Source organism: Dipodomys merriami, unplaced genomic scaffold (genome assembly GCF_024711535.1).
Source record: "Dipodomys merriami isolate MVZ:Mamm:240054 unplaced genomic scaffold, mDipMer1.0.p SCAF_38, whole genome shotgun sequence".
NCBI classification, from domain to species: domain Eukaryota; kingdom Metazoa; phylum Chordata; class Mammalia; order Rodentia; family Heteromyidae; genus Dipodomys; species Dipodomys merriami.
Window position 1 is genome coordinate 8,134,162 of NW_027205381.1, and position 27,831 is coordinate 8,161,992.

The window sequence follows — 27,831 nt, forward strand, 5'->3', positions numbered from 1 at the left end:
TGGGAACAGAGAACTCAGACCATCTGCCTGACCCCTGCAAAGGGCCCCTCTGAAGCCAGGTCCAGCAGTCCACTCCTGCAATCCCATCGGGAAGCTGAAGTAGTAATGGTTGTGAATTTAAGCCCAGCCTGAGCTACATAGACAGTCGCAAAAAATACAAAAGGAAGGAAGGGAGAGAGGGAGCAGAAAAAGAAAAAGGCCTCTTTTATTGGTCACAGTGTTAAGCAGAGTCAACAAGCAGGCAAGAGCTGGAGCTGGGAGACTAGGTAGGAAGAGGAGTCTACCTCCCAGTTCAGGTGAACGTGAGAGAGACGGCTGACTCCCCCAGGGGCTCACAAGTGCAGGTTGGTAAATCTTCAGTCACATAAACCAGTTGTTAAACAAAGCCATTAAACAAATTAGAGAAACGTGCAGTGAGATCACATTTTATTGAAAATGAAGGTAACAAATACTTAAAAAGGGCATTTTCTCATTACTTTGCTACATGCTTTTCATCTGTGCTTCTGAGGTTATTTCTGTCCATCCTGCCTAGGACGTGGTGGCTGCGTACTCGCCTCAGCTTCACAGCTGTATCCTATCGCTGGCCTGGGATGGGTCCACAGGGAATGTTTATGTCCTGGCAATTGGCTAACACTGGGCATCAAGGCCATGTGCCGGTCCTGGCCTGTCCCACAGAGCTGGATGTTGAGCATTGCCCTGGCACCACGCTGGTGGTGTCTGCAGGGAAGGGAGGACCAGGGTTGGAAGCTGAACGTATTCATATATGGGCTGGTGAGTGGATGTGATCTGCCTAGTGGAATGGATGCTGCTCTCCCAGAGTCTCCCAGACTCGTGAATGTTCTGGCTAATGGTGGAAGTGGCGGGTGGGGTAGGAGGAGCTCTGGAAGGGGACTGTGTACCCACAATGAAGTTTAGCATGGAGGGGACGTTCAGGAGATTTTGTATAAACCTCAGCTGTGTCTTAGGTTCCCAAGAAGGGCTGCACAGCTGCAGTCTCGTGACACTCATTCTAGGAAACTAGAAAGCCAACCTATCTAACCTTTCTTTTATAAAAAAGACAAAAAATGGTTAGCACAGAGGAAAGCAGAGGAAGGCTATAATCAGAGCATGAGCATCCGTGCCTGGATACTGGTGGTGTCTGCTTGCTGAAGATTTGGCCCACTCCTGGGCCCACTCCTGGGCCTTCCTGAACTTACACTCAGCAGTCCCTGGGGTGCTGGACTGCTCACACAGGAAGGTCTCAAGAGTTGGGGTGAAGAGATGCATAGTATTAAACTTGACCTCATCCTGAGCTGGAGCTCAAGCGTCTACTTCCTCCTGCCTTGGCCTGTTCTCAGGAAGCACAGTGCCAAGAGCTTCTGCGCAGCAAGGGCCCTCACAGAGCTGGCTTGGGGTCTCTGCAGCACCTGCCAAGACCCCTCATTCTGCACTCTCTATCCCCTGCCCAGGCTCCATCTGGAGGCCCCTGCTCTCCTGCTGTGCCCCTTTCCCCACATCAGGTACTGGCTGACAGAGATTCATGAATGGCGGGTGACTTGCTTGTCTTCTGTCTGTGGTCCACTTTCAGTTTGAGGGCCGGAAGTACTGCGAACATGACTTCCAAATGCTCTTTGCTCCATGCTGTGGATCCTGCGGTAAGGGCTGGCAACAGCACACACCCTGGGCTGCCCCACAAGTGGAAGGAAGGCAGGTGGGGACGTAGCATGACCACCTCACTCAAGTCTCTCTGAGCATTGCTCTTCAGAGCATCCTTTTCCCACACTGTAGGTGAACACCTCAGACCAGGCTGAGCCGGGTATGGGTGGTATCTCTTGGGGAGGAGCCTGAGGGTAGGGGCAGCAAGGACCTCTTCTCTTCCAGGTGAATTCATCATTGGACGTGTTATCAAGGCCATGAATACCAACTGGCACCCAGGATGCTTCCGCTGCGAGCTGTGTGATGTGGAACTGGCTGACCTGGGCTTTGTGAAGAACGCAGGCCGGTAAGTGGCCCTGTATGCCCAGGACAGAGAGGGGACTCTCATGAACGCCCGGTGCTGAGTGGGCACCAGGCGCCTTCCAGGCCCCATGTCCTGTCCTGCCTCGGCTGTGCACTCCCCTCTGTGCCATGCCTGAGGAGGAGCCATAACTGTGATGGAGGGAGCTTTGGGTTGGGTGAACTCCCTGGGGGCCATGCTACCCCCCCCCGCCACCTCCCCAGCACCCACACAGCTGAACATTGCTGGAGAGAAATCACTGCTAAGGTGCAGTGCTCTGCAAATTAGAAGCCTTCCTCCTTTCTTCCCAGCCCTTCCCTGTGACTCTCACTTCTATCTTCACACCTCCCCATCAGCCGGTCCAGTAGCTGTGGGGGAGCCCCTGCCTGGAGCCCCAAGCAGCTTCCCTCCTTCACTGGGGCTCCCTAGTCCTTTGTGGGGGGGCAGCACCACTCCCTGAGAGCCTTCTGGGTTGTGCTGGCTGCCTCAGGATGGACAGTGAGCACCTCTGAACAGCATCTCTGGAAAAGTTCAGCTCCCCCCACCCCCACCTCTTAACTACTCAGCTGCCCACCTGCCATCTCCATTTGGGGTCCACTAGAAATTCCATGTGCAATAGATCCTCAACTGAGCTGTGCATTTCTTCTCCACTGGTTAGCAAGTCTGTTCCTCTTCCTATCCCTGTGGTGGGAAAGGCAGCATGATCTGGCAGACATCCCAAAGTGTCTGTACCCTGGGCACTTGATTCTCTCTCACAACTCCATTGGTCCCTCCTGCAGTGAGTGAGCTTATGTGTATCTGTTCCAAGGGAGAAGTTCACAGCTTTGTGGCAGTGCTGACCTGTAGAGTTCACACAGAGCCTGGTCCTTAGCCGGGTGTTTTGGTGAGGGGCCATGGGACCATGCGGTACAGTGGAGTGGGTGAGTGACAGCACTGTGATGGTAGAGGGAGGCAGTGCTGGTCAGCTGTAGAGAACCCAGATGCGGGCCTGCAGTGAGTCCTGGTCCCTGCGGGAGCCAAAGCTTTCCTGGGGGCATTGTCCGACTGCTGGATGGGGAAATTAGAAGAGACCGGAAGTATTTTAAAATGTAAAATGTGATAGGAGAGCACAGTGCTGCTGTAATCACAGGGGCCAGGGACAGGGTGGTGTTGGAAGGATGAGTAAAGTGAGTCCTTGTTCCCACCCTTGGGCCAGACTGGAATCTAGAACCCCTGATGCAGAGCCATCTGTACGCATGGGGTCAGGTGGCTCTGGGGCCACCAAAACCACAGCTCTACTCCCTGCCCACTGCACCATATTGCTGTTCTTGGGTGGACCTGAGCAGATCTGTCATGTTGAGCAATCACAATAACCGCCTTCGTCTTAAAGCTATAATTACAGTTATGATCAGTACAAACAAGGACATAAAAGGATGTGTTAGAGCAATGTGTGCACACTGCCAAGGGAAGCAGTTCCAAGCTGAACTGGCTGGGGCTGGTGGAGGCCTTTTGGAAGGGAATGAGGCTCAGGATGCCTCTGTGGGGTCTGGGTTAGTGGGAGACAGGCTCAGCATCTGGTTTCTGACCTGAGGTCAGCTCTCAGGTCACCCTGTCCATCCAAGAGGCTCAGGATTGTCAGGCCACAGGCAGCAGACCGAAGTAAGAGTCCATTATTGAACTCGGTGCTCCCAGACCAGGACAGTTGGGGTGGGGAGTGTCACAGACATCCAGTTTAAAATGTACTTGCAAAGTTTGGCTGTCATTTAACAGTCTGTGTCCCCCCTTCCCCTTTACATTCAGGAAGGGGTCATCTGGCCAAAGGGCCACAAAGGGAACTTGGTGCACCTCATACTCAAAAGAAATATTCAGACACTGTTGCAGCTCTCCACCAACGTTTGTAAGTGGCCAGCCTGTCGAGTCCCCAGTGGCCTGCCTTCTGTATCTTTACGCAGGGCTTTGTTGCTGTGCGTGTCTGGTGTGGGAAGGAGGCCTACTGGGGAAAGAAAGATCCTCATTGTTTCAGAATCACTCCTCTGTCTCTCTTCCCCCTTTGCACAGATGAAGTCATCAAGTGTCTGGGGGCCTCAAGGGAGCAGGGACAGCTCAGGCCCTGCAGGGGCAGCCTGCCCATCTCCGTTGTGAGTGGGTGGTTAACACTGATCTCTCACGGGGCGACCTTGATGTTCAGATCGGGAGGGAGGGGTGACAACCTGCTGAGATTTCAGGTCCCTTTATCAGCACATGTTGGGTCTGGTGACATGCTCACCCAGGAGGTGGCCCTTCTGTGGCAGTCCATGGCTGGCTCGGGGGCAGTACGTGGGGCTTACAGCTCTGACTTGGCACTCAGCGAGCTCTCATTGGTTTTCCCTTCAAAGCTGGGGGGTGGGCCTGTGAGCTTCTTGCCACAGAGCAAGTTACACAGGGCATGGCGAAACTTCTCAGCCACGAAGAAGTACATGACAGGGTCGAGGGCCCCGTTGAGGCTGGTGAGGCAGGAGGTGATGCGGTTCCCCAGGGCCAGCACACGCTGGGCCATGCAGGAGGTCCCGCTGCCTTGGTAATGCAGCACATAGATGGAGCGGTGGACGTGGTAGGGCACAAAGCAGATTAAGAAGATGGCCAGCACTATGGCGATCATGCGCACAGCTTTGTTCTTGAGGCGCTTCTCCACACGGGGGCCCTGCCGCAGGCTGCGGATGATCAGCAGGTAGCAGGTGACCGTGGTGACGAAAGGGAAGGTAAAGGCCACAGCCAAGGATGCCAGGGCGTGCTGGGAGGCCTTCTCCCGGTACAGCTGCAGGCACACCACGGTGTGGTTGGTCTGCACCGTCTGGGGGCTGCCCAGCAGTGGGGCCATGGCCACGGCCACCACCACCCATAGGAAGGCACAGGCCAAGTGGGCGTAGAGGGGCCTGCGCAGCTTGAGAGACCTTACAGGGTGCACGATGGCCAGGAAGCGGTCAGCGCTGATGCAGGTGAGGAAGTAGATGCTGGCGTACATATTGAGGTAGAAGAGGAAGCCAGTGAGCCGGCATGGGATTTCCCCAAATGGCCAGTGGTTCCCGGAGAAATGGTACACCAAGCGGGTGGGCAGGACCAGCACGCAGGACAAGTCGGCCACGGCCAGGTGCATCAGGAACACATTGGCCGGAGTGCCTGACTTGCGGTCCCGTATGAAAAGCCATAAGGCCAGAGCATTGCCCACAAAAGCTAAGATGAAATCCAGGAGGTAGAAGCAAGCAAACAGCACGTTCTCCAGTGGTGTCTCCTGCCCACATTGCTTGGCCTCGGCCAGGGAGGAGTTGTTGCTCAGACTCCAGGAGGTCACCTCCAGGCCATTCATGCTTTGGCTGGAGGCAGAGCTGGGTCAACCCTGGAGGAAATATGTGATCAGGTGATGGGGAGCCTGGATGGTGAAGCTTTGTACTTTCTGAGTTAGGAACGGGACCTCCCAGGCCCAGAGCCTCCCACCCCTGCCCTGAGAGGAAGGGAGCCACTCCAAGTTCATCACTGTTCTGGGACAACTGTAGGGATGTCGTGTGTCTTTCGGAGGGGGCTGAGCACTGGGGCATCTAAACTTCAGCCAAGGCACACACAAAACTGGGATTTCCCTCAGACTCTCCCTACCAAGCAGCTGTGCCCTTGCTGAGCACAGCTTCATGAAGCTCCCTGGGCTTCATGAAGCATTTGGGCACAGGACTAGGGCCTCCGTGGAGGGGCAGGAATCTTGATGGAGCTCTGTGGTCAGGCAGCGGCAGTGGCCTCTCTATCGGGCACCTCTCCCACCCTGCCTCCAGACACACCTGCACCGTGCTCCTTCTTGGGCTAAGGGGCCCTAATGGCTAGTGGTGCAGGTGCTGGGTTCTGAGTGACTGTCATTGCAGCTCGAGTCTTGAGCAAACCTCTCTGACCCGGACAAACCAGAACACAGTGCTGTGGGTTACACTAAGTGCAGACTATGATACTTAGGTCAAACCATTATTAAAGGGACAGGAACAAAAGAGCTCCTCTCCACCATGGTGACTCTGCTCTGGGTTTCTCCTTCTTGCTCCCTCCTCCCCACACACCCTTGCCTCTTACCTCTTACAGCTGATCCGGGAGGAGATGGTAGGCGAACTCTAGGCTGTGGTGGTGATGTTGGCCGTGCTGGCAAGAGGGCTCTGTGCAGCTGTGGGTGGGAAGCTGGCTATTTAAGGGGTAGCTGTAGCCCTTCTGCCCTGAAAGGCCACTTCATTCTTGAGGGGTCCCTTGTAGGGCGGGCTGCGCCTCTGGCTGCCTGTGCTGCCACAGGGGCTGTGAATATTCCAGTGTGTCCCCGGCCTGTGCACTCCCCCCTCCCCCCGCAGCCTGGCCGCTGAGCATCACAGTGTGTGGCTGTGTCGGGAGCCCGGGAGTGAGTGGGGCTGGGGTCTCTGGCTGGGACTGATGGACACAACAGGACGTTTCAGAAGGGGATGACTTCCTACCAAGGAGGGAGAGATGGAGGGGGGCAGCCACCATGGCAACAGGCCAGGCTCCCAGGCTTGCTGGGCCCAGGAGGGTGTCCTGAATGGAGAGGGTGGGAAGCTGAGGAGGCTTGTTTGCCCAAAGAGAGGGGATTCTTTGAGGGTCTGCATGTCCTGCCCTGTATAATTAGGCACCGCTCTGGCGTGTGAGATAAATCATGGCCTTTATGTGGAACCCAGCACAGCTGCAGGCCAAGTTATAATGGGGTGCTGTCTGTCCCACGAGGACGGACGCAGCCCCACGGCCATGGGCCCTCGCTCTGCAGGCCCCTCCTCTACCCAGGGGAGAAGAGCCACTGCAGCCCTCTGACCCCCGGCCCCCAAGGCTTCTCCCAGAGGTGGCTCCAGGCTTGAGTGGCAGTTTTGAGGGCTCAGGAACTCAGGCTTATTTAGTCCTCCTGTTTCCAAAAATGGTTCTTCACTAATTGGGGGTGGGATGAGGGGATAAAAATCAGCCCTCCTACTCTCAAAAGACTCCAGTGTTTTAGTTAAAATACTAAAACTGTATGTGGCTAGCTAGCATTGGAGAAGACCTGCCACCTCACCACCTCACATGGATCATTTCCCACAACCCTGTGCACTCCGGACTGTTGTTCCATTTGACAGATAAGGAAATCAAGGTTCCGAGAGGTGAAGCAACTTACCCAGTGGCAAAGGCTAGTGAGGGGCAATCATGTGACACTCCACCAGTTAAGCTTTGTGCGTTTAGTTTTGTTCTGTTTTTTTTTTTTTTTTTTTTTTTTTTTTCTGCTATATATCAGTGCTACACATTGGCGGTTTCTTTTGAATTCTACCTGAATTCTGAAGGTTTCTTTTGGATCTGGTGCTGGGATCGGTCTGTCCTGTGACTGCTTCCCCTGTGCGGGAGGATTCCCTGCAAGACTACATTTGTTCAGCCTCTCCTGCTGGTGTTAGAGGGTGTGAAGGTGCCTGGGCATGGGTGTGCGCCTCTCTCTTCCCTGTCTGTGCCTCAGGAATGGTTGTCTGGAAGAACTGACTCATACTGGCTAGAAATGGGGGAGTGAGAAATTGGCTGCTCTGAGCACTTTTGGACTCATGGATTTATTATTATTATTATTATTATTATTAGTTGTTCAGAACGAACCTGGCATCTCACACTGAGCCACACTCCCAGTCACCCTGATGGGGTCTATCACTACTGATGGTAGCTTCAAAGACACTGATCATTGCAAAGAATTTTGGGACTTGAGTGGATGGTGTGTGTGTGTGTGTGTGTGTGTGTGTGTGTGTGTGTGTGTGTGTGTGTGTGTGTGTGTGTGTGTGTGTGTGTGTGTGTGTGTGTGTGTGTGTGTGTGTGTGTGTGTGTGTGTGTATGTGCTTGTCCTGAGGCTTGAACTCAAGGCTTGGGTGCTCCCCCATAGCTTTTTTGCTCAAGACTCTACCACTTGAGCCACAGCTCCACTTCTGGCTTTTTAGTGGCTCTTTGGAGATAAGTCTCATGGACTTTCCTGCCTGGGCTGGCTTCAAACTTCAAGTCTCCGATCTCAACCTCCAAAATAGCTATGATTACAGGTGTAAGCCACAGACTTCAGACCAAGTATTTGTGGTTTTGTTTTCTTCTTCTTTTGTTTTTTTTTTTTTTTTTTTTTTTTTTTTTTTTTTTTTTGTTTCTGAAACAGGGTCCCACTATCTAGTCTAGGCTAGTCTTGAAACTCATGATCTTCTTCCCTCAGCCTCCAAAGTGGTAGGATTTCAGACTTGTACCACCATGCCCAACTATGTGGAGCTACTTTCTACAGCTTGGAAACCATTACTCTATATGGTTGAATACATCCTCATGCTAAGGAGGAGTTGCAAAATTATGAGAGATAAAAAAGTTATGAGGAGGGGCTGGGAAGGTGGCTCAGTGGTAGAGCGCTTGCCTTGCATGCCTGAGGCCCTGGGTTCGATTCCTCAGCACCACATAAGCAAAAAGAAAAAAGCCAGAAATGGCGCTGTGGCTCAAGTGGTAGAGTGCTAGCCTTGAGCTGAAGAGCTGAGGGCCAATGCCCAGGCCCAGAGTTCAGGTCCCACGACCGGACCCAAAACAACAACAACAACAACAAAAAAAAGTTATGAGGAATGAAACTGTGATATGAAAGAGTCACAGGGGATAGGGGCTAGCCATAGTGGGGAGGGCACTTGGCCCTAGGCCTGCTATAAATGTAGCCTGGATGGGTGCTGGGGCACAGATGTCTGAGTGAGTAGTCACCATGACAAGGGCTACAGTCACAGGCCATATCTGCTACCATTTTGGGATAGGGAGACCCAGAGGTCCTGGACTCCTATCTTGGCTTGGGCCATGTTGTCACAAGGAGGTGATAGTCACTGTTCTACTTTCTTCTCTTGCACAATCATTCACTCACTCACATAGTCAATAAAGTGATCTTAAACCACTCTCCATGCTGTGCACATTAGATTGGGACGGCAGGTGGGGACCAGAAATGAGGGTGTTGAATCTAGGTCTTTGTGAGTCTTTGCTTGGAGACCCTGAATCTAAATTCTTCCCACCTTTAAAACAGAAACTATGTTGATTTCTCTCCCTGTTGAGACCACAGCTGTCACCAGGGCAGGAGCAGTGTCAGAAAGGATTCTGAGATTTTACCAAAAAAAAAAAAAAAAGACTCTGTGGTGACAGTCCTCAGCTCAGGGGCCTCTGTGGGACACTGCTGCTCTGTCTCTGGAGACAGAAAGCTCCTGTGCTTGCTAGGGCCCCTATTCATCTGGGAGAGCCCAAAGGAAGAGGCCAAGCAGCCGCCTGGTCCTGACCCGGTTGGCCACTGTGCTAGGCACAGTGTTTTTAAAGCTCACATTCACTACAGATCATCTGTATTAAAAAGCATCTGGAAAATAGAACCAGTTTCTCCAGCAAATGTCAACTCAATGTCTCCTCTATGCCACATAAAGTCCTAGGCTCAGGAAAACCAAAAAGAAGAAAGATACCACCTGAAGCCAGCGACTATGAGTGTTCTGTTCTTTCTATTCTTTGGGAGCACACCCCTTTTCAGAGGGAGCCCCTAGAGCCTTCCAGGCCTCAGGATGGGGCAGGTGGCTCTTCTATACTCTTGGCTATTTACCTTCAAGGCACCCAGATTCTCACAGAGTCTGCAGGCAGGATCCTGGGCTCTCTTCTGGATCTGGTCCTGCAGGAGCCAGTAGCCTGCCTCTGCCTCTAACCTTTGTCTCCCATAGACACCTCTGCCGGCCTTGCCACAACCATGAGAAGGCCAAGGGCCTGGGCAAGTACATCTGCCAGAGGTGCCACCTGGTCATTGATGAGCAGCCGCTCATGTTCAGGAATGATGCCTACCACCCAGATCATTTCAACTGCTCCCACTGTGGGTAGGTGCCTAGCCCTGTCCCTGTGGTGCAGGTGGGAGGTGACCAGGGCTGGCAGAGAGGGCATCATGCATGAGAGGTGCAGGGTGGAGGGGGTGTGTGGGGGGAAGCAGTCTTCTTTCCAGGGCTTTGTTCAGGAACACTTGAAATGTGGAGGCCAAGGGGGGCAGCCCCTCCCTGTGCTGCAGGAACTATGATTAAGAGGGGGTCATGAGGAAGGGGGAGAGAGATGGAGATTGGCTCTGGTGCTGGAAGAGAGGAACTCCAGATCCCTTTTGGTCCCCTCTCAACCGCTCCCTGCTGATTCCAGACACCCATGCTGTGTGAAGGGAGAGCGGGGAGCGGGGTGGGGTGGGGGGGGGTTGGTGAGAACACACTTGCTCCTCAGAGGGCGGATGGGGCAGAACACAGGCGCCCTTCTGCAAGGCCTGGGCAGGAATTTTGTGCTCCAGGGCCTGTCTGGGGCACACACAGGAAATCCCTCCGAAGACCAGAGATCAGAGAGAGTCTCGGGCTTAGCCTGATGGGGCCCTGGCTTCGCAGTGCCCTGGGCTGGAGGTGCGGCAGGGACCCCGCAAAGGGGCAGGAGAGTAACAGGGGTGCTCTGTGCTGTCTTCCAGGAAAGAGCTGACTTCTGAGGCCCGAGAGCTGAAGGGGGAGCTGTACTGCCTGCCTTGCCATGACAAGATGGGTGTCCCCATCTGCGGGGCCTGCCGCCGGCCCATTGAGGGCCGGGTCGTCAATGCGCTGGGCAAGCAGTGGCACGTGGAGGTGAGCCGGGCAGCGGCACATGGCTTCAGGTTGCGTGGTGCCCGGCTCATGCTCCCTCCATACACCAGCTCAGGCCATTTGCCAGACTTTGTTCTGGGTGTGGCCTCTCCCTGTGCTGGCCCATCTAAGGGAGTGGCAAGACCTAAGCCCACAGGCACACCCAGATTCTGTCACACCCCTGGAGGCATACTAGAGGAGGTCCGTCAGGAGCAAACCTTGGACAGCATCTGCCCGGAGGCCCTGTGGTTGCAGTTGGTAGCTGGGGTACGCACAATCTCACACAGACAGGGAGCACACTGGGTCACCTGGAGCTCTCACTTGTGGCCTGGGGACTGCGGTACTCTTAGGGATGTACTCGGAGTGGAGGTTTGCATAGCCAGTGGTCTGGCTCTCTGTCCTGAGCTGTGCCACAGTAGCTTGTTCGAGAAGGCCCTGTCAGAGGTCCCTGCCCTTTGGGGAGAGTGTGTTCTCCTATTCTGACTGGGAGAGAAGATGCTTCTCGGTTCCTCTGAGCTTGTGGGGTACACAGGAGGTTCCCGAATCATAGCAGGGCAGTTCAGCCAGACCACACTACCTCACTGGCACTGGTTTCTTAGTTGAAGGGTGCTGAGGGAGTCTAAGGACACGGGATGCCATCCATGAGTTTGTCCCAAGTGGAGGCTGTCAGGCCTCCTGCCCCGTTGTGAGCCCCACTCACCCTGTGTGCTGGGGTCTCCACATCAGTCCCGATGCCTCTCTCGCTGCCCTCTTCTCTCTCTCCCCCAGCACTTTGTCTGTGCTAAGTGTGAGAAGCCCTTCCTGGGACACCGGCACTACGAAAAGAAGGGCCTGGCCTACTGTGAGACCCACTACAACCAGGTAGAGCCTGAGGCTGCACCCGCAAGGCCGCTGGGGAGGAGGGAAGGTCGGGGCCTGGGGAGCAGAAAGGTGGGCTTGGAGCAGGAGAACTGCTCCAGGGATAGAGGCTGGGCCTGTGTGCTCAGGGTCTTGATAAGTAGGCTATCCTCATCTGCAAAGTGAGCCCTGTGGCCCTGAAGGTCCTATTCCAGTCCTTGCCCTTTCAAGACATCAGCAGGAGCAGCAGGGCTTCAGGGCCAGTGATGCATTAGTCTGTGGTCCTTCCTTGGCATGAGTCTAATCATCAGCCAAGTGCTGTCACCACAGGCATGGAAGGCTCAGGGCATGCGTGAGTGGCCATGTGGGGAGGCCCTGGGCTAGGGCATGGTGCCCACAGCCAACACTAAGAGCTTTCTCTGTTCACAGCTCTTTGGGGATGTCTGCTACAACTGCAGCCATGTGATCGAGGGTGATGGTGAGGCCCTGCCCCCTTCCCTCCCTGCCCCCGCCCACCTGTTTTCTCTCAGTGCTGTGGGACCTGCAGCTGCAGGCCCAGCTGGCTGTGGCTTCGCACAGCTGGGCCTTCAGTTGTCTTGGGTAGGGCCTACTAATCCCCGGTCTACCCTCACAGTGGTGTCTGCCCTCAACAAAGCCTGGTGTGTGAACTGCTTCTCCTGCTCCACCTGCAACAGCAGGCTTACCCTGAAGTGAGTCATGGTGGACTTTCTCTGGGGCCTTCCTCTCCTCAGCCTGCTTCCCCTATGCCTGTGTGGTCAGGCTCTGCAGATTTGGGGAGGCAGGGGGCTGCCCAGGGTGAGGGAGGTTCAGGGACCCCCCCCCCCCACCAGGGCATGATGTCATGGCAGTACTGCACCTGTAAGGATGCTGGGCTCTGGGGAGGGAAGTGCTTTCTACCCCAGGACACAGCAGATGCATCACAGGAAGCCTGAGAGGTAAAGGGTGGGACTCCAATTTCCAAGAGAACTAGGGCATGAAAGAGAGTTCTGGAATGTCAGACCCTGAGAAGCAGCCTGTAGAAGGGAGAGGAGGCTCCAAAGCCTATCCATTCCTTCTTGTCAGAAGCTGATCTAGGGGGCTGGTCTGTTAGCGGGTGCAGGCTGGCACAGGCTGGTGGGGGCCAAGGCCTGAGGAAGCCCACCCACCCCTTGCTTTCAGTCATGGTACGGGATCAGCATTGGTGGGGCACAGACTTCTGGGTTTGGTCCCCAGGAACAAGTTTGTGGAGTTTGACATGAAACCCGTGTGTAAGAGATGTTATGAGCGGTTCCCACTGGAGCTGAAGAAGCGGCTGAAGAAGCTGTCTGACCTGACCTCCCGCAAGGCGCAGCCCAAGGCTGTGGACGTCAACTCTGCCTGAAGCCTTTTCCCACTCCCCCAATCTTGGGATCCCTGCCATCTCCTGGTTGCTTTGGGCCCCTCTGCCCTTCTGGACTGCCTTTCCTTCTCATTTTGCCCTCCCCTCTCTTCTATCCACACATCTTCCCTTTTCAGTCCCATAGCTACACCTATTCAGGTGTCTTCTCTCTTCCTTGCCAGCTCTTCGCTTCCCTTCCATGCAGAGAGAGGCCTACACTGCAATCACATCCACATGCCCACAACCTTTAGGACAGAAGCAAGCTGATGTCAGGGTCACCCACCCCCTGCTCCCGCCTGCCTGACAGCTGTCTTTCCCCACAGAGGACTTGTTGTTACCCACTCTCCTGTGGGGATCTCAGCCTCAGAATGGCCCTGCTATAGCCAAGGCACATGGGGGCCTTCAAGCCCGAGTGGCCTGCCCCATGTGGATGGAGGCTTCATCCCGCCTCCACCCTCCGTCTTGTAGATTCCCTGAGCCCACGCTGAGGGGGTAAGGTTCTGCCACACCCACCCGCCAATCAGCTGGAGGGACAAGGACTCCTTTCCATCCCCCCACTCAGGAGCTCCTGTCCTGGCTGCCTGCTCTAGCTGGAGTCAGTATGGAGCCTCTAGACGTGGTCAGGACCCAGCAAGTGATATAGAAAGGGATGGCTCATTCCCACACCTAGGGGAGACTCTTCCTCCACGGCCAGAGCAGACGTGGCGCTGGACTCACATGTGCACAATAAAAGCAGATTCACATCCCCGTGGTGGCCTGTGTGGTTTGTGGTGGCTGGGAGGGGGAGATTGGTATGGTCAAAGCTCATGTGGACCACTGCTGCTGTGTTCACATAGGTCCAGACCCCCAGGCAGGCAAGCTTGGATCAGGTAGGACCCAGACCTTCCCAAGCCAGGTGTCAAAGGGGCTTGGAGGAAGACCAGCAGAGACCCTCTCAGACTGAATGGCCTGTCCTATGTAGGTTGGCCTGGTGGGTGAGGTGGGCGTCTCTCAGGCAGGGCCTGAGAGTGAGGTCTATGTGTATATGTGGGATCATCTAAGCCCCAGATGCGCACTCACCTGAGACCCAGGTCTGCCTCTATGCCAGGCACAAGCTGTCTTAGGATCCTGCATGCATCTCCATCAAAGCCTCATGAAAGCAGAGCGGACATCCAGTATCCTTCAGGGAGGGGAGTGAATGTGCAGAGGGCCTGCAAGCAGGAGTCTCCAGGGAGCGTCCAGTCATCAGTCAAAACAGGAAGGCAAGAGGGAGGGAGGGAGGGGAAGGATGGATGAGGTCATAGCTGCAGAATGCAGTTAGTGTCTTCTGGCTTTGGAAGAAGTCACCATGCTGTTCTTGCCTAGAAGCAACCCTTTGGGGGGCTGGAGTCTGTGCCAGGCTGCTGCTCACCTAACACTACCCGCTTTCCCTCATGGACACACTTCCTCTGCTTGATTGATATTTATTGAACACTGTGGGAAGGAGAAGAGAAAGCCATCCGTCATCCGCCTTCGGCTTCCATCATCAGCACTCAAGAGAGAGGAGCTGTCTGGAGGCTGAGGGAGGGGCAAGGGGCAGCATGGAAGGCTGTCTGCAGGACTCCGTGTTGGAGGGTGACTGAGGATAGTAGGGAGCTGTCCCCTGCTAGGAGTGAGCTAGAGCTGGAGGCCGGGGCCCCCGCCGTCTGTTCACTGCGCTTAGGAGCTGCTGCACGTATGAGGTCAGCAGGTCATCCATCTTGTAGCCCTGCACAGGAGACAAGGTGAGGTCAGAGGCTGTGTATGCATGGAGGACAGATGGGGCTGTGGGTTCTGGGACTGGGGGCATCAAGCATGTTTATTGCAGCAGGACAGGGCACTGGAGAGAGGGAGGAAAGGTCCAGCTACTGGGGCCACCCCACCACAGCCTGCCCTGCTGGCCCAAGTCCCACCCCCTTTCCAGAATAGGCCTGGACTGCACAAAGCCAAAGGCTTTCCCACCATAGCTGCTGCGGTGCCCAGTCTCCCTGTGGGCCTAGGCCTGCCTGATCTCACATGTTGAACAACTTGTTGGGTGGCAATAAAGGTCAAGGTGGGAAGTCGAGGGCCCAGGACTTGTGGGTGATGTCTCTGGCGGAGGATGGGCCTGGACTCACCAGAGACGTCTCGCACAGCAAGCGGCTGCCCCGGCCCAGGCTCCCCAAGGCCATATGGAAGTAGGTGCTGCCACTGCTCCAGCTGGCGATCTTGGTGAAAGGGTAGGTGGTGAGCAGCTCCTGGGGACAGAGAGCGGAGAGCAGGGAGCCAGCGTGAGGAGAGAGTGGGGATAGGAGGACAGGGTAGCATGCTGAGGCTGGTGGCTGCAGGCCTGTTTGCATGGGGATCGTGACCCTCAGGGCCCGGCCCTGCCGCTCTACCTTGGTCTTGGGATGGATGAGCATCACACCATGTCGGTTGATGGCAATAAGGACAATGTCTGGGTAGGATGGCTCTGATGTTTGCTGGGGAGGGAAAAGCACGGTGGTCACATCCAGCCTGGGAGCCAAGTAGACACTTTCCTGGCATCACCCAGGGCCCACATCCTAACACACACATGCATGCACACTTTCCCACTGAACCCAGTAGCCAGTCCCACTGCCACGGGTGTCTGGGGCCTGTTGGAGGGGCCTGCAGGAGGTGAGGGCCCGTGCATGGGCTGAGGCACCTACCTTCACCTCGAAGAAGGCAGACCCAAAGGTGGGCCAGCGGCAGATCCACTTCAGGAAAGCCACCTTGGCCTCCTGCACCGTTTTATCTCTGTGCTTGTCACACTCCAGCAGGAGGCTCTGGGGAGAGACAGACCAGTGAGGGCCCGGGCAGGGCTCTGCGGCCAGGACTGAGCCTTTCATGCAGGCCATGGACATCTCAGGTCACCATCCACACACCAGAGAGCTGGGCTGTGCTGGAGTGGAGGGGTGTTAGCCCAATGAGCTCCCTTCCCATAGCTTAGCACTCTCCTTCCCCTTTCCACAGCTTAGCATGCTCCCTTCCTAGGCAACACTAGGCCCATTTAGTACAGGCAGTAAATAATCAGCCTTCAACCACCTTTGCCTTGAGATGGCACTCCTCTGGGACAGCTACCACCATATAAGGCAGCAAGAGCCCCTTAGAGTGACCTTCAGGTCTGGGCAGCTGCAGGGCCCATTATCTACTACTTGGGCAGCAGCCATAAATCCTAGTCTGCCATGATGAAGCCCCTGGTCCACACTGGAGCTCTGCCTCCTAGACCCTTCTAGCCCCTCCTAGCCTCAGTAGGTTATATAGACAATAGCTGGCACTTTTTCTTACAGGGTCTTACCAGTCCCTTTCCTGGCAATAACCTTTGTCGTTGTTCTTTGTACCCGGATGTCTGCGTGGTTTTCTGGAAAATATCTAGGCGCTGTGGGTATACAGTGTGATTTTCATCCCCACCTCCCATGCTCAGCAATGCTCATCATGCCCAGGCAGGGGCCCACCCCTAGTAAGAACCTTTTTCCATTCTTCAGAGGACATCAGGCGTATCAGGTTCTCAGGCACCAGTTCCTTCAGGACCTTGGGGAAGCTAGCCAGCGGAGACCGGTCATTGTCGAACTGAGCCTTGCAGATGAGGCCTGCCAGGTGGATGGCATCCTCCCGGGAACATTTGTGGAAGCCACGCAGGTACTTGGGCAGCTCCTGAGGAGTAGACATGTTGGTCCTTAGTCTATAGCTGACTTCCCATCTTTATGCACGGATAGCAGGGGCCCAGAGTTTGAGCGCACCACCTCCCCGCAAGCCAAAGGCTGGGTCCTCAGATCAGTGCTTCTGGCCCAAGGTGATGGCTCCCATGTCAGGTCATCCCCAGCAGGAGCTATGGTCTGCTCTGTCCATTTCCAGGTAAGGCCTCTGAGCCAGGACTTTAGTGTTTTCTACATGCTGGCTCCCCAGCAGCATGCTTTGAGGGACAGTGCAGATACTGTTCCCGGAAGCTGTTATGCTCAGCTCGTAGGTCCAGAGCTCTCAGGGTTTTGGTATGTTCTGGGTCCCGGGGCCAGGGAGTCCCTGACCAGGTGTCAGTTTCTCCACGCCCGAGGTCAGGTATGGGATAGAATAGGTGTGGCCGAGTGACAGCCCCAAGGACAGCCTGCTGCGTACCTGGTGGTAGTGGAGTATGGTGTCTGCGTTGATGTCTTTTCCTGGGGTCACGTTCAGCCACAGTTTCCGCATGAAGTACACCTGGTAAGGGAGGGTCACGGGGGCCCCTGGGACAGGGGCAGCAGTGGGCACCACGCCAGTTCTGGCAACTCCATGGCCCACTCTGATGGTCCATGCCCCCAACTCCTGCCTGTAGCACACGCTCCTGGCTTACTACACCATTCCTACTGCCTCATCTGGAAAGCCTCCGTTCCCCCATCCTCTCCAACCCCCAACTCCTCCCTCTCCTTTCGGACCCATGTAGGAGTGCTCCTTCAGGAATGTCCCTTGTTCCCCATGGAGTTGAGCCTGGCACCCTTTGTCACCCTGAAGAAAGCCACCTACGTATCAGAAGTGTTTGTGTGAATGACTACACAGACGTGGGGCTATACAGGAGGTGCCTGGCAGTCTGTATCTACTCTCTATCCTTGCTCCTCCTCCACAGAGGCCCCCTCACCTTCTTTCTGGGGCTTGTTCTTCTTTACCCAGTCAGACACCTGCCTCAAGCTGTCAAAGAAGAAGTCTCCTTCCTTCTGGCTGATCACCTTGGACACAAGAAGAGTGATAGGTTCAGGGACTTCCAAGGGAGCATCCTCCTGTTTGATCCTCAGGGGTTTAGGTCATCAGCTTTGGGCTAGAAGGCTTGATGCCCTCTTGGAGCTGGAGTTAGACTGTCTATGGCCAGTTGTGTCTGGGGCCAGCGTTTGGGCTCTGTGACTCCCCTGCTTTGTCCTGGCAGTCAGGCTGTGCAGGAGTTCTGTGTCCGTAGGGAGTGTTGAGATCCCCTCAACATGGGAGACCCTCGCAGCATAACCTGGGTCTGCCAGGGTAGCACACCTTGTCTGTGATCTTGATGAAGAGGCTGCAGCCTTCCCAAGAGGCCAGCTGGAGCCGAGCGGTGATGGCCTCACACACATCTCGAACGCGACTGCTGCTGCCCACCTCCAGGATCTGGGCAGAGAGATGGCGGGTGAGGCCAGGGGCCTGGCCTGGATCCCAGATCTCCTTAAGTGGATGTGTTGGGGGCACTGCACAGCTGAGATGACTGATCAACCCGTGCCTCGGCTCTTTCGTAACACTGACTGTTCTAAGAACAGCAGGGCTGCCCTCCAGAAAGCCGGCCAGATGTCACGCTGCTTAGTCACAGCACTTCTGTCTAGTGTCCGGGCTGGACCCGAGGCCTGGCCCTTTGGATGTACTTCGAGAGATTGATTGCTAGACTGTGGGAATTTTTCATTATAGGAACTGGACAGTCCCCAAGGCTTTATTATAAAGGCCACTTCCTTGGGGAAGTTGTTAGGCTTGCCCCACCGGCTTCCTCCCTACTTTTGCTGCTTCTTGGCCAAATGCGTCTTTATCATAGCTGGGGTGTGCTATTCTTCCATCTCCCATGCATCCCCTTCAGCCTCCCCGGCAGCCAGGACAGCTTCGCCCGTTGGGGCTGTGGCTGCTTGGCAAAGTCTGACAATTGCTACAGGCACTGGTGGGGCACTCACCTTGTTGGCATCCATGCCCAGTATGGTCAGATGCCCCTGGGGATCTCCAAGCCCTGGAACTCAACCTTGTCAACCCTTCTCCCCTCTGGCCTCCTCTCTCCTTCCTTAGCTTAGACTCTCTAATGCATACCTTTGGAGGGAGTCCCCATTTCCACTTGCACCAGTGGCTCCCATGGCCCCTCTTTGAATCCTTTTCCTCTGGGCAGCGCAGCCCTGATGCCCTGAGGCAGGTGGGCAGGAGAGTGGGCTACCCAGCACGGGGATGCCGCTGCTGAAGGTGAGATGTCTCTTCGACATCCAGCATGTGGCTCTGCTCAGGTTATCCCTGAGCATGCTGGGCCAGTGGGAGGGTGGCTTGCTGCCCTTCCAGCCCTGAGACTTGTTGGGGCACTGCTTGGGGGGACTCACCTCACTGGTGTCATTGGGGAAGTGGACTTGGTGGGACAGGCGGGAGACATTCTGCTCAGCGGCCGTCACTTCCACCTGGTGTGGGGGCTGCTTCCGAGGCCCAGTCCTAAAGCAGGACAGTGAATGATGCAGGTGCCACCTTTACCTTTACCCTTCCCCCTCCCCACTACCTCATCCCTACATCAACCCATGACCCTACTCTCCCACCAGCCACCAGGCTTCACGTGAGCCCTAAGCCAAGTGGCAGAGATAAGAACATCCTTCCTGCAGTGACTACTTAAGGGAATGAGTAGGTTCAAGCCCCCACATTTCTCAGAGAGGCTGCCCCTGCCTGGTAGACCTGTTGTGTAGCCCTGAGGCTTAGAGAGTTCCAATGAGGCCTGGGAAGGCTTGGGATACAGGAGGGGAGGGGATCCTGGATGAGACATGGTGAGAGGACTGGTTATTTACTGATCATTGTGTGCTGAACTAGGGGCTGAACTCAGGGCCTCATACTCCTGCTTGATTTTTCACTCAGGGCTGGCGCTCTACCACTTGAGCCACAGCTCCACTACTGACTATTTTTGGTGGTTAATTGCAGGTAAAAGTCTCACGGATTTCCTGCCTGGTCTGGCTTTGAACCTCAGTCCTCCTATCTCAGCCTTCTGAATAGCTAGGATTACAGGTGTAAGCACCTGGCTCTGGCAGTGCTCTTGTTCTTACACATCAGAACACTGGGTGCTCTAGGAATACCCTTTGGACTGGGAGGAGGAGGGAAATGGCGCATGCACTGGAGGGGATGGATCACTAGGCCACGCTGAGGGATCTTGGTCACCATAGGCCTCCAGAGGGTTCCCCGGACCTAGGGTAGGCAGTAAGGGGCAGCGAAGCTATAAGCAACTGAGCCACTGCATCTCAGACCACCCAGGCTTCCCTGGGACCCTCTTGGGCCTTGCTCTTCACCTCCTCTCTGGTGGCTCAAGCCTGGTCCTGCTTCCCTAGACTGATGCAGCTGCGTGGGGACTGTGAGCTCCTGGAGGCTTGGTCGGCCTGCCCTCCTGGCTGGGCCGAGGGTGGTGATCTTACCTCAGGACCCTCTGCAGGCGGCGACTGCAGTCAGAAGCCAGTAGCTTCTTCCTCCGCGTGTCTATGAACTTCTGGGTATGGGGCAGCAGTGCTTTGCTGGGTGGAAAGAGGCCCGTGCAGAGCCAGAGTAGCTGCCAGCCTCGCTCTTCACTGTACCTGGAAAGCAGAGCCTGTCAGGAGAGATGGCTCTCACCTGGTGTCCAGTCCAGCTAGGCGCCTTGGGAGGCAGGGATGTGAGATCTGCCTTGGCCTGGGGCCTGGAGCCAGGCAGGGGAGGCAGGGGTACCGGCAAACGCTATGTTACAGCAGCCGGTGACCATGGTGCCTCCAGCATCACAAGGCTTTCACAGAGGGAGGGTGTCATTGAGCCCATTTTGTGGGCTCAGGGGTTCAGAGAGGCCAAAGCCTGTCCAGGTGAGACACAGAAAGTGTAGGAGTGGACAGAGTGCAGGGTGCAGGATGAGCCTCTCCCCTGGGCTGAGAGCAGAGCAGGGCTCAGGCTCCCTGGCAGACCTGTTGGAGTTATTTGTCAGCTGCTTCAGGATTTGGCAGTAGACTTCCTCCTGCAGAGCGGAGTCCTGCAGGGCCAAGGAGAATATCTGGTCTGTGAGCTCCAGAGTGGGCCAGGCCTGCCGTGAGGGGTAGTCGCCCATGTACTTGAGGATGGGTGTGACTGTTAAGGAGAACAGTGCTGGGGGGGGGGTGCTCAGGCTGACGATCGAACTAGGGCTACCCATGCCCCCCTAACCCAGGCCATCCATTGAGCCAGCATGTTTGCAGGGGTGCTGTGAGCACAGGCCTGGCCCTTGGGCCCAATGTGCGGAGAGGGCAGGACGCTGGGAAAGGATATCGAGGAAGGTCTGGCAGGCAACGTCCCTCAGGTCGGCTTTGTCCTGGACACGCCTGAGCAGGGGCTGCCGGAGGGGCTCTGTGGAGTAGGCCCACAGGTGGCCCCGGTTGCGGGCCAAGGGCAGCCTGGCTCTGCCGATGGTCTCCTTCTCTGGGGCCCTGTCAGGGACGCAGGTAGAGTGAGACCCTGCCCCAAGGCCTCCTCTGCTCTGTGCCTCCTCTCTCCTCTGTCCCACCCCCAGGATGGTAGGGAGAGTGGGCACCTGAAGAACTGCAGGGAGAACTCCTCCAGGGTGTGTGGTGCCTCCTTGGGCTGCTCCTCAGGCAGTAGCTCGGAGTGCTGCATCTCCTGGGCTGCCAGCCTCCGCTTCTCTGGTGACATGGCCAGCAAGCTCTAGAGGGGGCACAGGCCTGTGGGTGCTCAGGGGCCATTGACCTTGGGCCCTTTGCATGGACTCTCCTGCCTGGCTCCCTCAGTGGTGATATAAGCATCAGACCACAGGGCTGGTGAGATCTCAGCCTAATCCCTTTGTCCATCTACGGAGTCACCCAGGCCCAGTGATTCAATCTCTCCCTTTCCATTTCCTTAGTGGGAGAGGCAGGCCCTCGGTGTCCTCCTGGGGGCCCCCTTCACCCTGCCTGCCCTGTCCCCACAAACTGCAGGCCTGAGCACAAGCATGATTCCCTCAGCGAGGCCTCCCCAAACAGCGAGAGGTCCTGCTTGATCTTTGATTTCCACAACAACTAGTGCTACTTCTCGGTGGTACTGAACACACTCATCAATCTATCATTATCTGCCCAATGTCTGCACCCTCTTTGGGATGCAAGCACTGTTGAGGTGAACCCTGAGTTACAGGCCCAGGGCATATGGTGGGCCCTCAAGGTGTGTGTTTTGGAAGGCTTTCTTGCTCTTTGCTCTCGAGAGGCTTTTTTCTAGGGGCTGACATAGGGTGGTACTCAGAGCTGGTGGAGACTTGAGCACCCTGGGTCTCAAGTTCACAGAGGCAAAGCTTGGGGAAGGGTGGATTTATTCCCAACACATGCCCATGAGGGGTGAGGGAGCACCCACTTATTGAGCACCTACTAGCTGTGGAGCACCAAGCGTGGCTCTGCACAAAAATGTGTTTCATGATCGTGTTGGGGAGATCTGGGGTTGGAAGCGTGACCCTGGAGTACAGACAGCCTGATTCCTCTTTGGAGAGGGAGCAGGCTGCTGAGTGAGGTCCAGGCTAGGCGTCCCTGGGCTGTGCATGCACTATCCAGAAGGACGGAAGCGAGCACAGGACATACCAGCAGCTGGGCGGAGGGTTTGACAACTGTGGGGATGGAATAGAGGCAGGCTGTGGGCACCATCCCGGTCTTTCCTGTTCTGTCATTCTGACCCATGGTCCAGTTCTCCGATGCCAGCAGCTCCTGATTCTTCGTGAGGATGATCAGATCCCCCTTCTTAAAGGGCAGGAGGGTGACGTCATCTGCAGGTCCAGGTCACACATGTGGGAATGAAAATGCCACATGTACTGAGGGTTCTGTAAGGGCCTAAGATCCTTTAGAGATTGTCTGCTTTAGCAGATGAGGAAACGGAGACACCGTATGGTTAGCTAGTCCACTCTGAGTGGGTGATAAAGGGATTGGACCCTAGGAGAAGAGTGTATCTTGAGAATAACAGGACGGATGAGGTGACAGGGTGACATCTTCTGGGGAAATGTTCCCCTGCTGTAGGAGCCTGCATAGCCACTCTGCCCTCTGATGCCCTGAAATGCCTGCTCTCTGTATCCACCACCCACGATGTCCACTAGTGGGCCTAGTGGCGGAGTTACCAGGCCCAGCCACCCCTTTCTCTTTAGCACCAGGCTATAGCTCTCAGCTTTTGCAGAAGCACTGTTTTCAGAGACGGTAAGAATGAGGTTGCATCCCCCTAAGCTGTGTGACCCGAGGCAAACCACTTCCCTCTCTAAGCTTTTGGTTTTTTCCCTGTAACATTGGGAAATGGGATGATTGTGGAAGTGGTGATTATCCTTCCCTCCCAAGTTGGGGGGAGGAGCCTTGCCCATTCCAGTGAGAGTAAAGGAGGCCTTGAAGGGTTGAAGCCACCCACCACCACTGACAGAAGGCTGGGCACTGCTCAAAGTGGAGCCCACATTGTTGGAACCTTCCCTCCTTCCCTCTGAGCTCTGCTCGGTGTCACACGCCATGGGCGGCCTCCCTGTACTCTTTCTCCCTTCCGCTCGGTACCTGTGGCCTTCCTGTCCTGTAGGGCCATGGCAAACACGGACCTCTCCTTCAGTCCCCCCAGGAACAGGGCCACCATCTCAGCGATGGCCACACTGCTGGGGGACACAAATTCATACTCTTCATGCAGCGTGGACAGCAGTAATCTCTGTCCACCCACGGCCTCCCTGAGGGCACAGAAGGTATGGTGTGACAAGAGGCCTCCCCTGCCCTCCCCAGTCCCCCAACACCCTCAGGAGACTCTCGGGAACTATGGGCAAGCAAAGATAACAGCTCCTCCAGCGCTGCTGGCAGCATGGGGTCTGGGCCCTGGCTGGACAAATGCCAAGTCTCAGGTACTTTTGCAAGTGTTGGACAAAGTGACTGCAAAGCCTCAGGTCTTCGAGGCAGTGGGTAGTGCTAGGCTCCAGTGAGTCTGCTTTGGTCAGGGAACAAGAGGAATGATGGGCAGAGATACCACAGCACATCAGCGCTAGGAAGAGCCAGTGGTTCTGCTGTGTGGGCTTATGCTGGAGTTCTGTGTGCCTCAGTTCACTCATCTGCAGATTGGGTGACTGAGGATGTCAGATGATAGAGGAAAGTGTGCTTGGGCAGCCTCAGTGTGTGGGGAGGGGCAGGAGTGAGGGGAAGTGTGTGCCCAAAGCAGTCCACTGGTCCCAATTACAATAGTCATGCACACGGAGGCGTACTGTAACCTCAGAGTGCTCTGGCAGAGATGGGTGGGGCTTCTCAGAGGGCTCAGGAGATGGATTGGTAGATGAGAGCCACTGGGGTGGATACCACCCTAGGCTCTGGTCTCCTCTCTTCTCCTAGACTGGATGCAGCCTCTGCGTGGCTAGTTCTCGTCCATCAGACAGAAAGGAGCTGGACAGATTGCATGTGGCCACGTCCTTTGTAGGCGAGACTTGGTTTCAGAGCTGGTGACAAACACAGTGCTGGGAGGCTCTATGTCCAGCAGCAGCTGGTGTCTTAGCTCCAGCCTGACTCTCAGGGACAACACAACTTCCCCTCTTTCTGTCTCTCCCTGTGCCCAGATATCAAAACCAAGGACTCCAGCAGTGAGAAGAGAGAGATTTGAAGTCTCTTCCCTACCTATTAGTAACCAGACCCATGACCTCTGGGAAGGACAGCTCCATCAGTGTCTTCTCCCGCTGGTCCAGGAAGTACAGCCCTTTCCAGTTAACAGCCAAGATCATCTGTGTCTTGGGGAGTCGGGGGCCTGGCCAGAGGAGATCACAGAGTTCAGGCTGTGCTGGCCCCTGGATGCTTGTCCTGCCCCAGCCCCACCTCATCTGATGCCGTTACCAGAAACCGGAATGACTTGGAAGAGCCGGGAGAAAAGCAGAGGCCACTGGAGGAGTGCTGCATCTACCACCTGTGCCCTGACATCCTGTGGCGTGAGTCGCTTCTGGGTGTGTGGTGCCTGTGGAGACCAGACATTACCTCTATCATGGTGTCTCCTGTAGCCAATACCTCAGCCCCAGGTGATATGGATCACTCTGTTGTTACCTAACATGTGCCAGTGTCCCAGGGACACTGGGGATGAGTGGGAACAGGCCCAGTCCTATGGAATCCTGGGGAGACCTGGTTAGAAGGTGACTTGAGAAGGGAAGAAAAGCCTTTGCCTCATTAGCACGAGGATGCAGAAACTGAGGATCAGTTTCCTTGGCTATCTGAGCATGGAAGGCTCTGTGTGTCTCTTTGTGTCTGTCTGTCTTAGCTTGAGCTGTGACGGTTTGGGGCTTTAGTGTCCCTCAAAGGCCACGTGTTGAGGTTTGGTCTGTAGCCTCGGATGTTGTTGGGAAATGGTGTAAGTCAGGTTCTATTGTAAGGAAGTCAGGTCACTGGGATGCGCCCTAGAAGTGGACATCGGCTCTTCCTCTCTCTACTTTCTGGCTGCCATGAGGAGAACAGCTCTGGGCTACCACATGATGCTCTGTCTTACCACACGTTCCAGTAATGAGCCAAGTGACTATAGACTGAAACCCTAAGCAAAATCAACTTCTCTTCCTTTCCATGATCGCAGAAACTTTGCCACAGAAAAGGAAACCTGAATAGCACAGGTTTGCTCTTGTCAATATGAGGTCTGTGTCATGCTGTGTGTGAGGGTATCTTACCATGTGCCTCTGGGTCCTGGATACCTGTCTTTTCCCCCCTGGAGTACTGGATATTTGGCAGTTTCTTTCTTATCTTTCCTCTCTTTCCTGTCTCTTCCACACTGTGCAACTGGCAATCATGTCCCACCAAGCTTTTTCCCCCTCTGTTTGTTGTTTATTGGTTGCCTGTTTCTCTTGCCCTTACTTTAAGAAATGGCTAGATGGAGGGCTGGGGGTGTGGCTCAAGTAGTAGACTACCTGCCTCACAAGTGTGAGGTGCCAGGTTCATACCTTAGTACCATCAAAAAAGATTGGCTGAGCCGGGTGTAGTAGTGGGCTCACGCCTGTAATCCTAGCTACTCAGGAGGCTGAGATCTGAGGATCACGGTTCAAAGCCAGCCTGGGAAGGAAAATCCGTGAGACTCTGATCTCCAATAAGCCAGTAGAAAACCGGAAGTGGCGCTGTGGCTCAAGCAGTAGAGTGCTCACTTTGAGCTGAAGAGCTGAGGACAGCGCCCAAGCCCAGAGTTCAAGCCCCATGACCAACCAAAAAAAAAAAAAATTGGCTGGATGATGTTATTCACTGGCTTTGATAATATAAATGGGTGCATTATATCAGAAAAGTGACTTGTTTGCAACCAAAAGGCCAACTTGAGAGGAGGAGCCAGGTGGCGGGGGGCCCATGATAAGTTAATCTGAACGTGCTGTTTACATCCTGATTCAGGACTGTGCCTGTCAGCTTTAAGCTCCCTGCCTCCAATGAGTGATCTTATAGGGAGGCCCTTGAGGGAGGGAATCCATTTCTCTGCACAGCCAGTGTCCCACCACCCCGAGGAAGAGCTCACGTGGCCATGGTACTGAAGGCTGACCTTAGTGTAGGCTGCAGTGATGAGGCTAGCCCACGTCTCTGGGGTCTTGGTCTTGTACAGCTTCCGGGGGAGGCAGCTGGGCAGCAGCTCCTGGATATGCTTGGTCCCTGCAGAGGCACCGAGCTGCACATAACAGTGCCGGGCCATCAACTCCAGCAGCGGCTCCTCCTGCACACGGGGGGAAGGCAGAGTGGGGAGGGAGAGCTGACTCTCCCATAAAGCCTCCTCCATGTGGCCCGTTCCTGCCCCAGGGCAGGGCTGGCTAGCAGCTGGAGCAGGGCTAGGGAGAGGGGGGCAGGAACAATCCTCCTGGCTGGCATATCCATCATGGCAGAGATCTCAGCTACCCACTCTCTCCAAGAAGCCAGTCTCAGAGAGCCCCCCGGCTCATACCGCTTCCTGTCCTGGCCCAGGTAGGCCTCCAGGGTTGCTGCAGTTGCTAGGTCTTCAGAGCAGCACCCTCCTCACTCACAGGAAGAGTTGCACCTGCTTCTAGAACTCCAGTTGCATTCCCACCCCTCCCCTCCCCACAGCCCAAGTTCTCACAACTACTCCATGAAAAGAGCTCCTGGCACCCCGCACATTCCAGATGTGAGGGCAAGGCTCCAGGCCACACTGCTAGGGATAGTTGCCAACACAAAACTTGAACTCAGGCACAGAGCTCCAAGGCCATGTTCCTGACTTCTACCCTATGCTAATCCATAAGCAGCCCCTGGGGGAGGCCAGGCAGGCCTGGGGCTGGCAGGAAGGCCTCTCTACCCGCCATGGGGGCACTCAATGTTTCAGATGCCCACTACAGTCATAGCCCAGAGGAGGAGGAAATGGAGGCTGGGTTTGGGTGGAACAGTTGTGCCCAGTGAAAGCCGCAGGATGTGTACCCTAGTGATCACCTTCCCATTACTCTGTCTGCCTTCTGCTTGCCACTTGTCTGCATTGGCCATGCCAGCTGGGTCCCTTCTCTTGGGGTGTCCTCATGATCAAAGCCCAGGCCGGCCCTGCGATGTGAACCTTTCTCAGACCTCACCTTCTCGAAGCTGTACTCCCCTGACCACACGCCTTGCAGGACTTGGCGATAAATGAGCTCAGTGCTCACAGGATCCTCTTGGGAGTCATGCCAAGGTGTGAAGAACTCCTTCCGGAAGTAGATACGCCAGGGTGACTGGCGCTGACTCTCGCCCCGCTCCTGGGCCAGCTGCTCACACTGGGCCACAGCATCCATCAGGTGGTCTCGGCCACTGCCCAGGGACCAGAACTGAGAGCAGATTTGCAGACAAGATAAAGACAACGCAGATCCCCAGGTTACCTAGCACCAGCATGTGAAGGGTAGGGCCTGGGACCCTTGTGATCCAGTGGGGGCAGAGTGGATGCTGATGAGTCTACTTGGATGATGGAAAGGCTTCTCTACAGGAGTGTGAACTGTCCCGCACTCCCACCGTGCCTCCCTGCAGCCCCTTCCTGAGAAGGCTGAGATGGACACTGATGGTGGGAGTTGGGTGTGTATCTGGGCTGCCGATGGTATGAATATGGTGAGTCTGGAGGTGAGGGCCCTTAGGGGTGGAGATGGGGCTCTGGTGATCTGTGACAGTGCAGTCCTCCATGTGGAATGTCGTGGTGTGAGAGAAATTGGAGCAGGATGCTGATGTAAGTGTGGGAGCTGGAGGGAAAGGCAGAGAGTAACAATGGGTGCCTGTGGCCTGCATGGGGCCAAGGCATATCTGCTGGGCTGGATGTGTGAGTGTATATTCCTCTGTGTGTATGTGTGTGTGTTCATGTGCGCATGTGCGAATGTGTACCTGCCCTTGTACAGTGTTGCTTGGCAGCTGGGAGGGCAGATGGTGGCCAGGCGGCTGGGCATGAGGGTTTTAGCTTCAAGATGTTCTGGCCCAGAT

General features: G+C 55.5%; 3 protein-coding genes across 5 annotated transcripts in view; 1 reads left to right on the plus strand and 2 right to left on the minus strand.

The window, feature by feature from the left end:
* The window catches only part of Lims2 (LIM zinc finger domain containing 2), a 37,965-nt gene extending 24,441 nt beyond the window's left edge, over window positions 1-13,524 (plus strand). For all 3 annotated transcript variants that reach the window (XM_069989494.1, XM_069989493.1, XM_069989492.1), the window contains exons 3-10: window positions 1,568-1,634; window positions 1,861-1,981; window positions 9,652-9,801; window positions 10,419-10,569; window positions 11,335-11,427; window positions 11,833-11,881; window positions 12,038-12,113; window positions 12,637-13,524. In XM_069989494.1, coding sequence (XP_069845595.1) covers window positions 1,568-1,634; window positions 1,861-1,981; window positions 9,652-9,801; window positions 10,419-10,569; window positions 11,335-11,427; window positions 11,833-11,881; window positions 12,038-12,113; window positions 12,637-12,784 — 855 coding nt within the window. In that variant the 3' untranslated portion in view covers window positions 12,785-13,524. The remainder of the gene's footprint in view (window positions 1-1,567; window positions 1,635-1,860; window positions 1,982-9,651; window positions 9,802-10,418; window positions 10,570-11,334; window positions 11,428-11,832; window positions 11,882-12,037; window positions 12,114-12,636) is intronic.
* Gpr17 (G protein-coupled receptor 17) lies at window positions 1,975-6,133 on the minus strand. The gene is made up of 2 exons (XM_069989495.1): window positions 6,035-6,133; window positions 1,975-5,327 (listed from the first exon to the last, which is right to left on the minus strand). Exon 2 carries the CDS (start codon window positions 5,295-5,297, stop codon window positions 4,278-4,280), a length of 1,020 nt encoding a protein of 339 aa, XP_069845596.1. The 5' UTR covers window positions 5,298-5,327; window positions 6,035-6,133; the 3' UTR covers window positions 1,975-4,277.
* Window positions 13,525-14,209: 685 nt separating the features above from the next.
* Window positions 14,210-27,831, minus strand: part of Myo7b (myosin VIIB) — a 101,533-nt gene continuing 87,911 nt past the window's right edge. Inside the window, exons 30-48 of the mRNA XM_069989496.1 lie at window positions 26,967-27,194; window positions 25,943-26,110; window positions 24,283-24,400; window positions 24,070-24,196; window positions 22,981-23,144; window positions 22,039-22,220; window positions 21,012-21,142; window positions 20,750-20,907; window positions 20,413-20,566; window positions 19,900-20,055; window positions 18,835-18,940; window positions 17,768-17,881; window positions 17,388-17,475; window positions 16,892-16,998; window positions 16,247-16,432; window positions 15,448-15,564; window positions 15,157-15,240; window positions 14,896-15,015; window positions 14,210-14,507 (exon numbers count right to left, since the gene is read on the minus strand). Of these exons, the coding sequence (XP_069845597.1) occupies window positions 14,406-14,507; window positions 14,896-15,015; window positions 15,157-15,240; window positions 15,448-15,564; window positions 16,247-16,432; window positions 16,892-16,998; window positions 17,388-17,475; window positions 17,768-17,881; window positions 18,835-18,940; window positions 19,900-20,055; window positions 20,413-20,566; window positions 20,750-20,907; window positions 21,012-21,142; window positions 22,039-22,220; window positions 22,981-23,144; window positions 24,070-24,196; window positions 24,283-24,400; window positions 25,943-26,110; window positions 26,967-27,194 (2,610 nt within the window). The 3' untranslated portion in view covers window positions 14,210-14,405. The remainder of the gene's footprint in view (window positions 14,508-14,895; window positions 15,016-15,156; window positions 15,241-15,447; window positions 15,565-16,246; window positions 16,433-16,891; window positions 16,999-17,387; window positions 17,476-17,767; window positions 17,882-18,834; window positions 18,941-19,899; window positions 20,056-20,412; window positions 20,567-20,749; window positions 20,908-21,011; window positions 21,143-22,038; window positions 22,221-22,980; window positions 23,145-24,069; window positions 24,197-24,282; window positions 24,401-25,942; window positions 26,111-26,966; window positions 27,195-27,831) is intronic.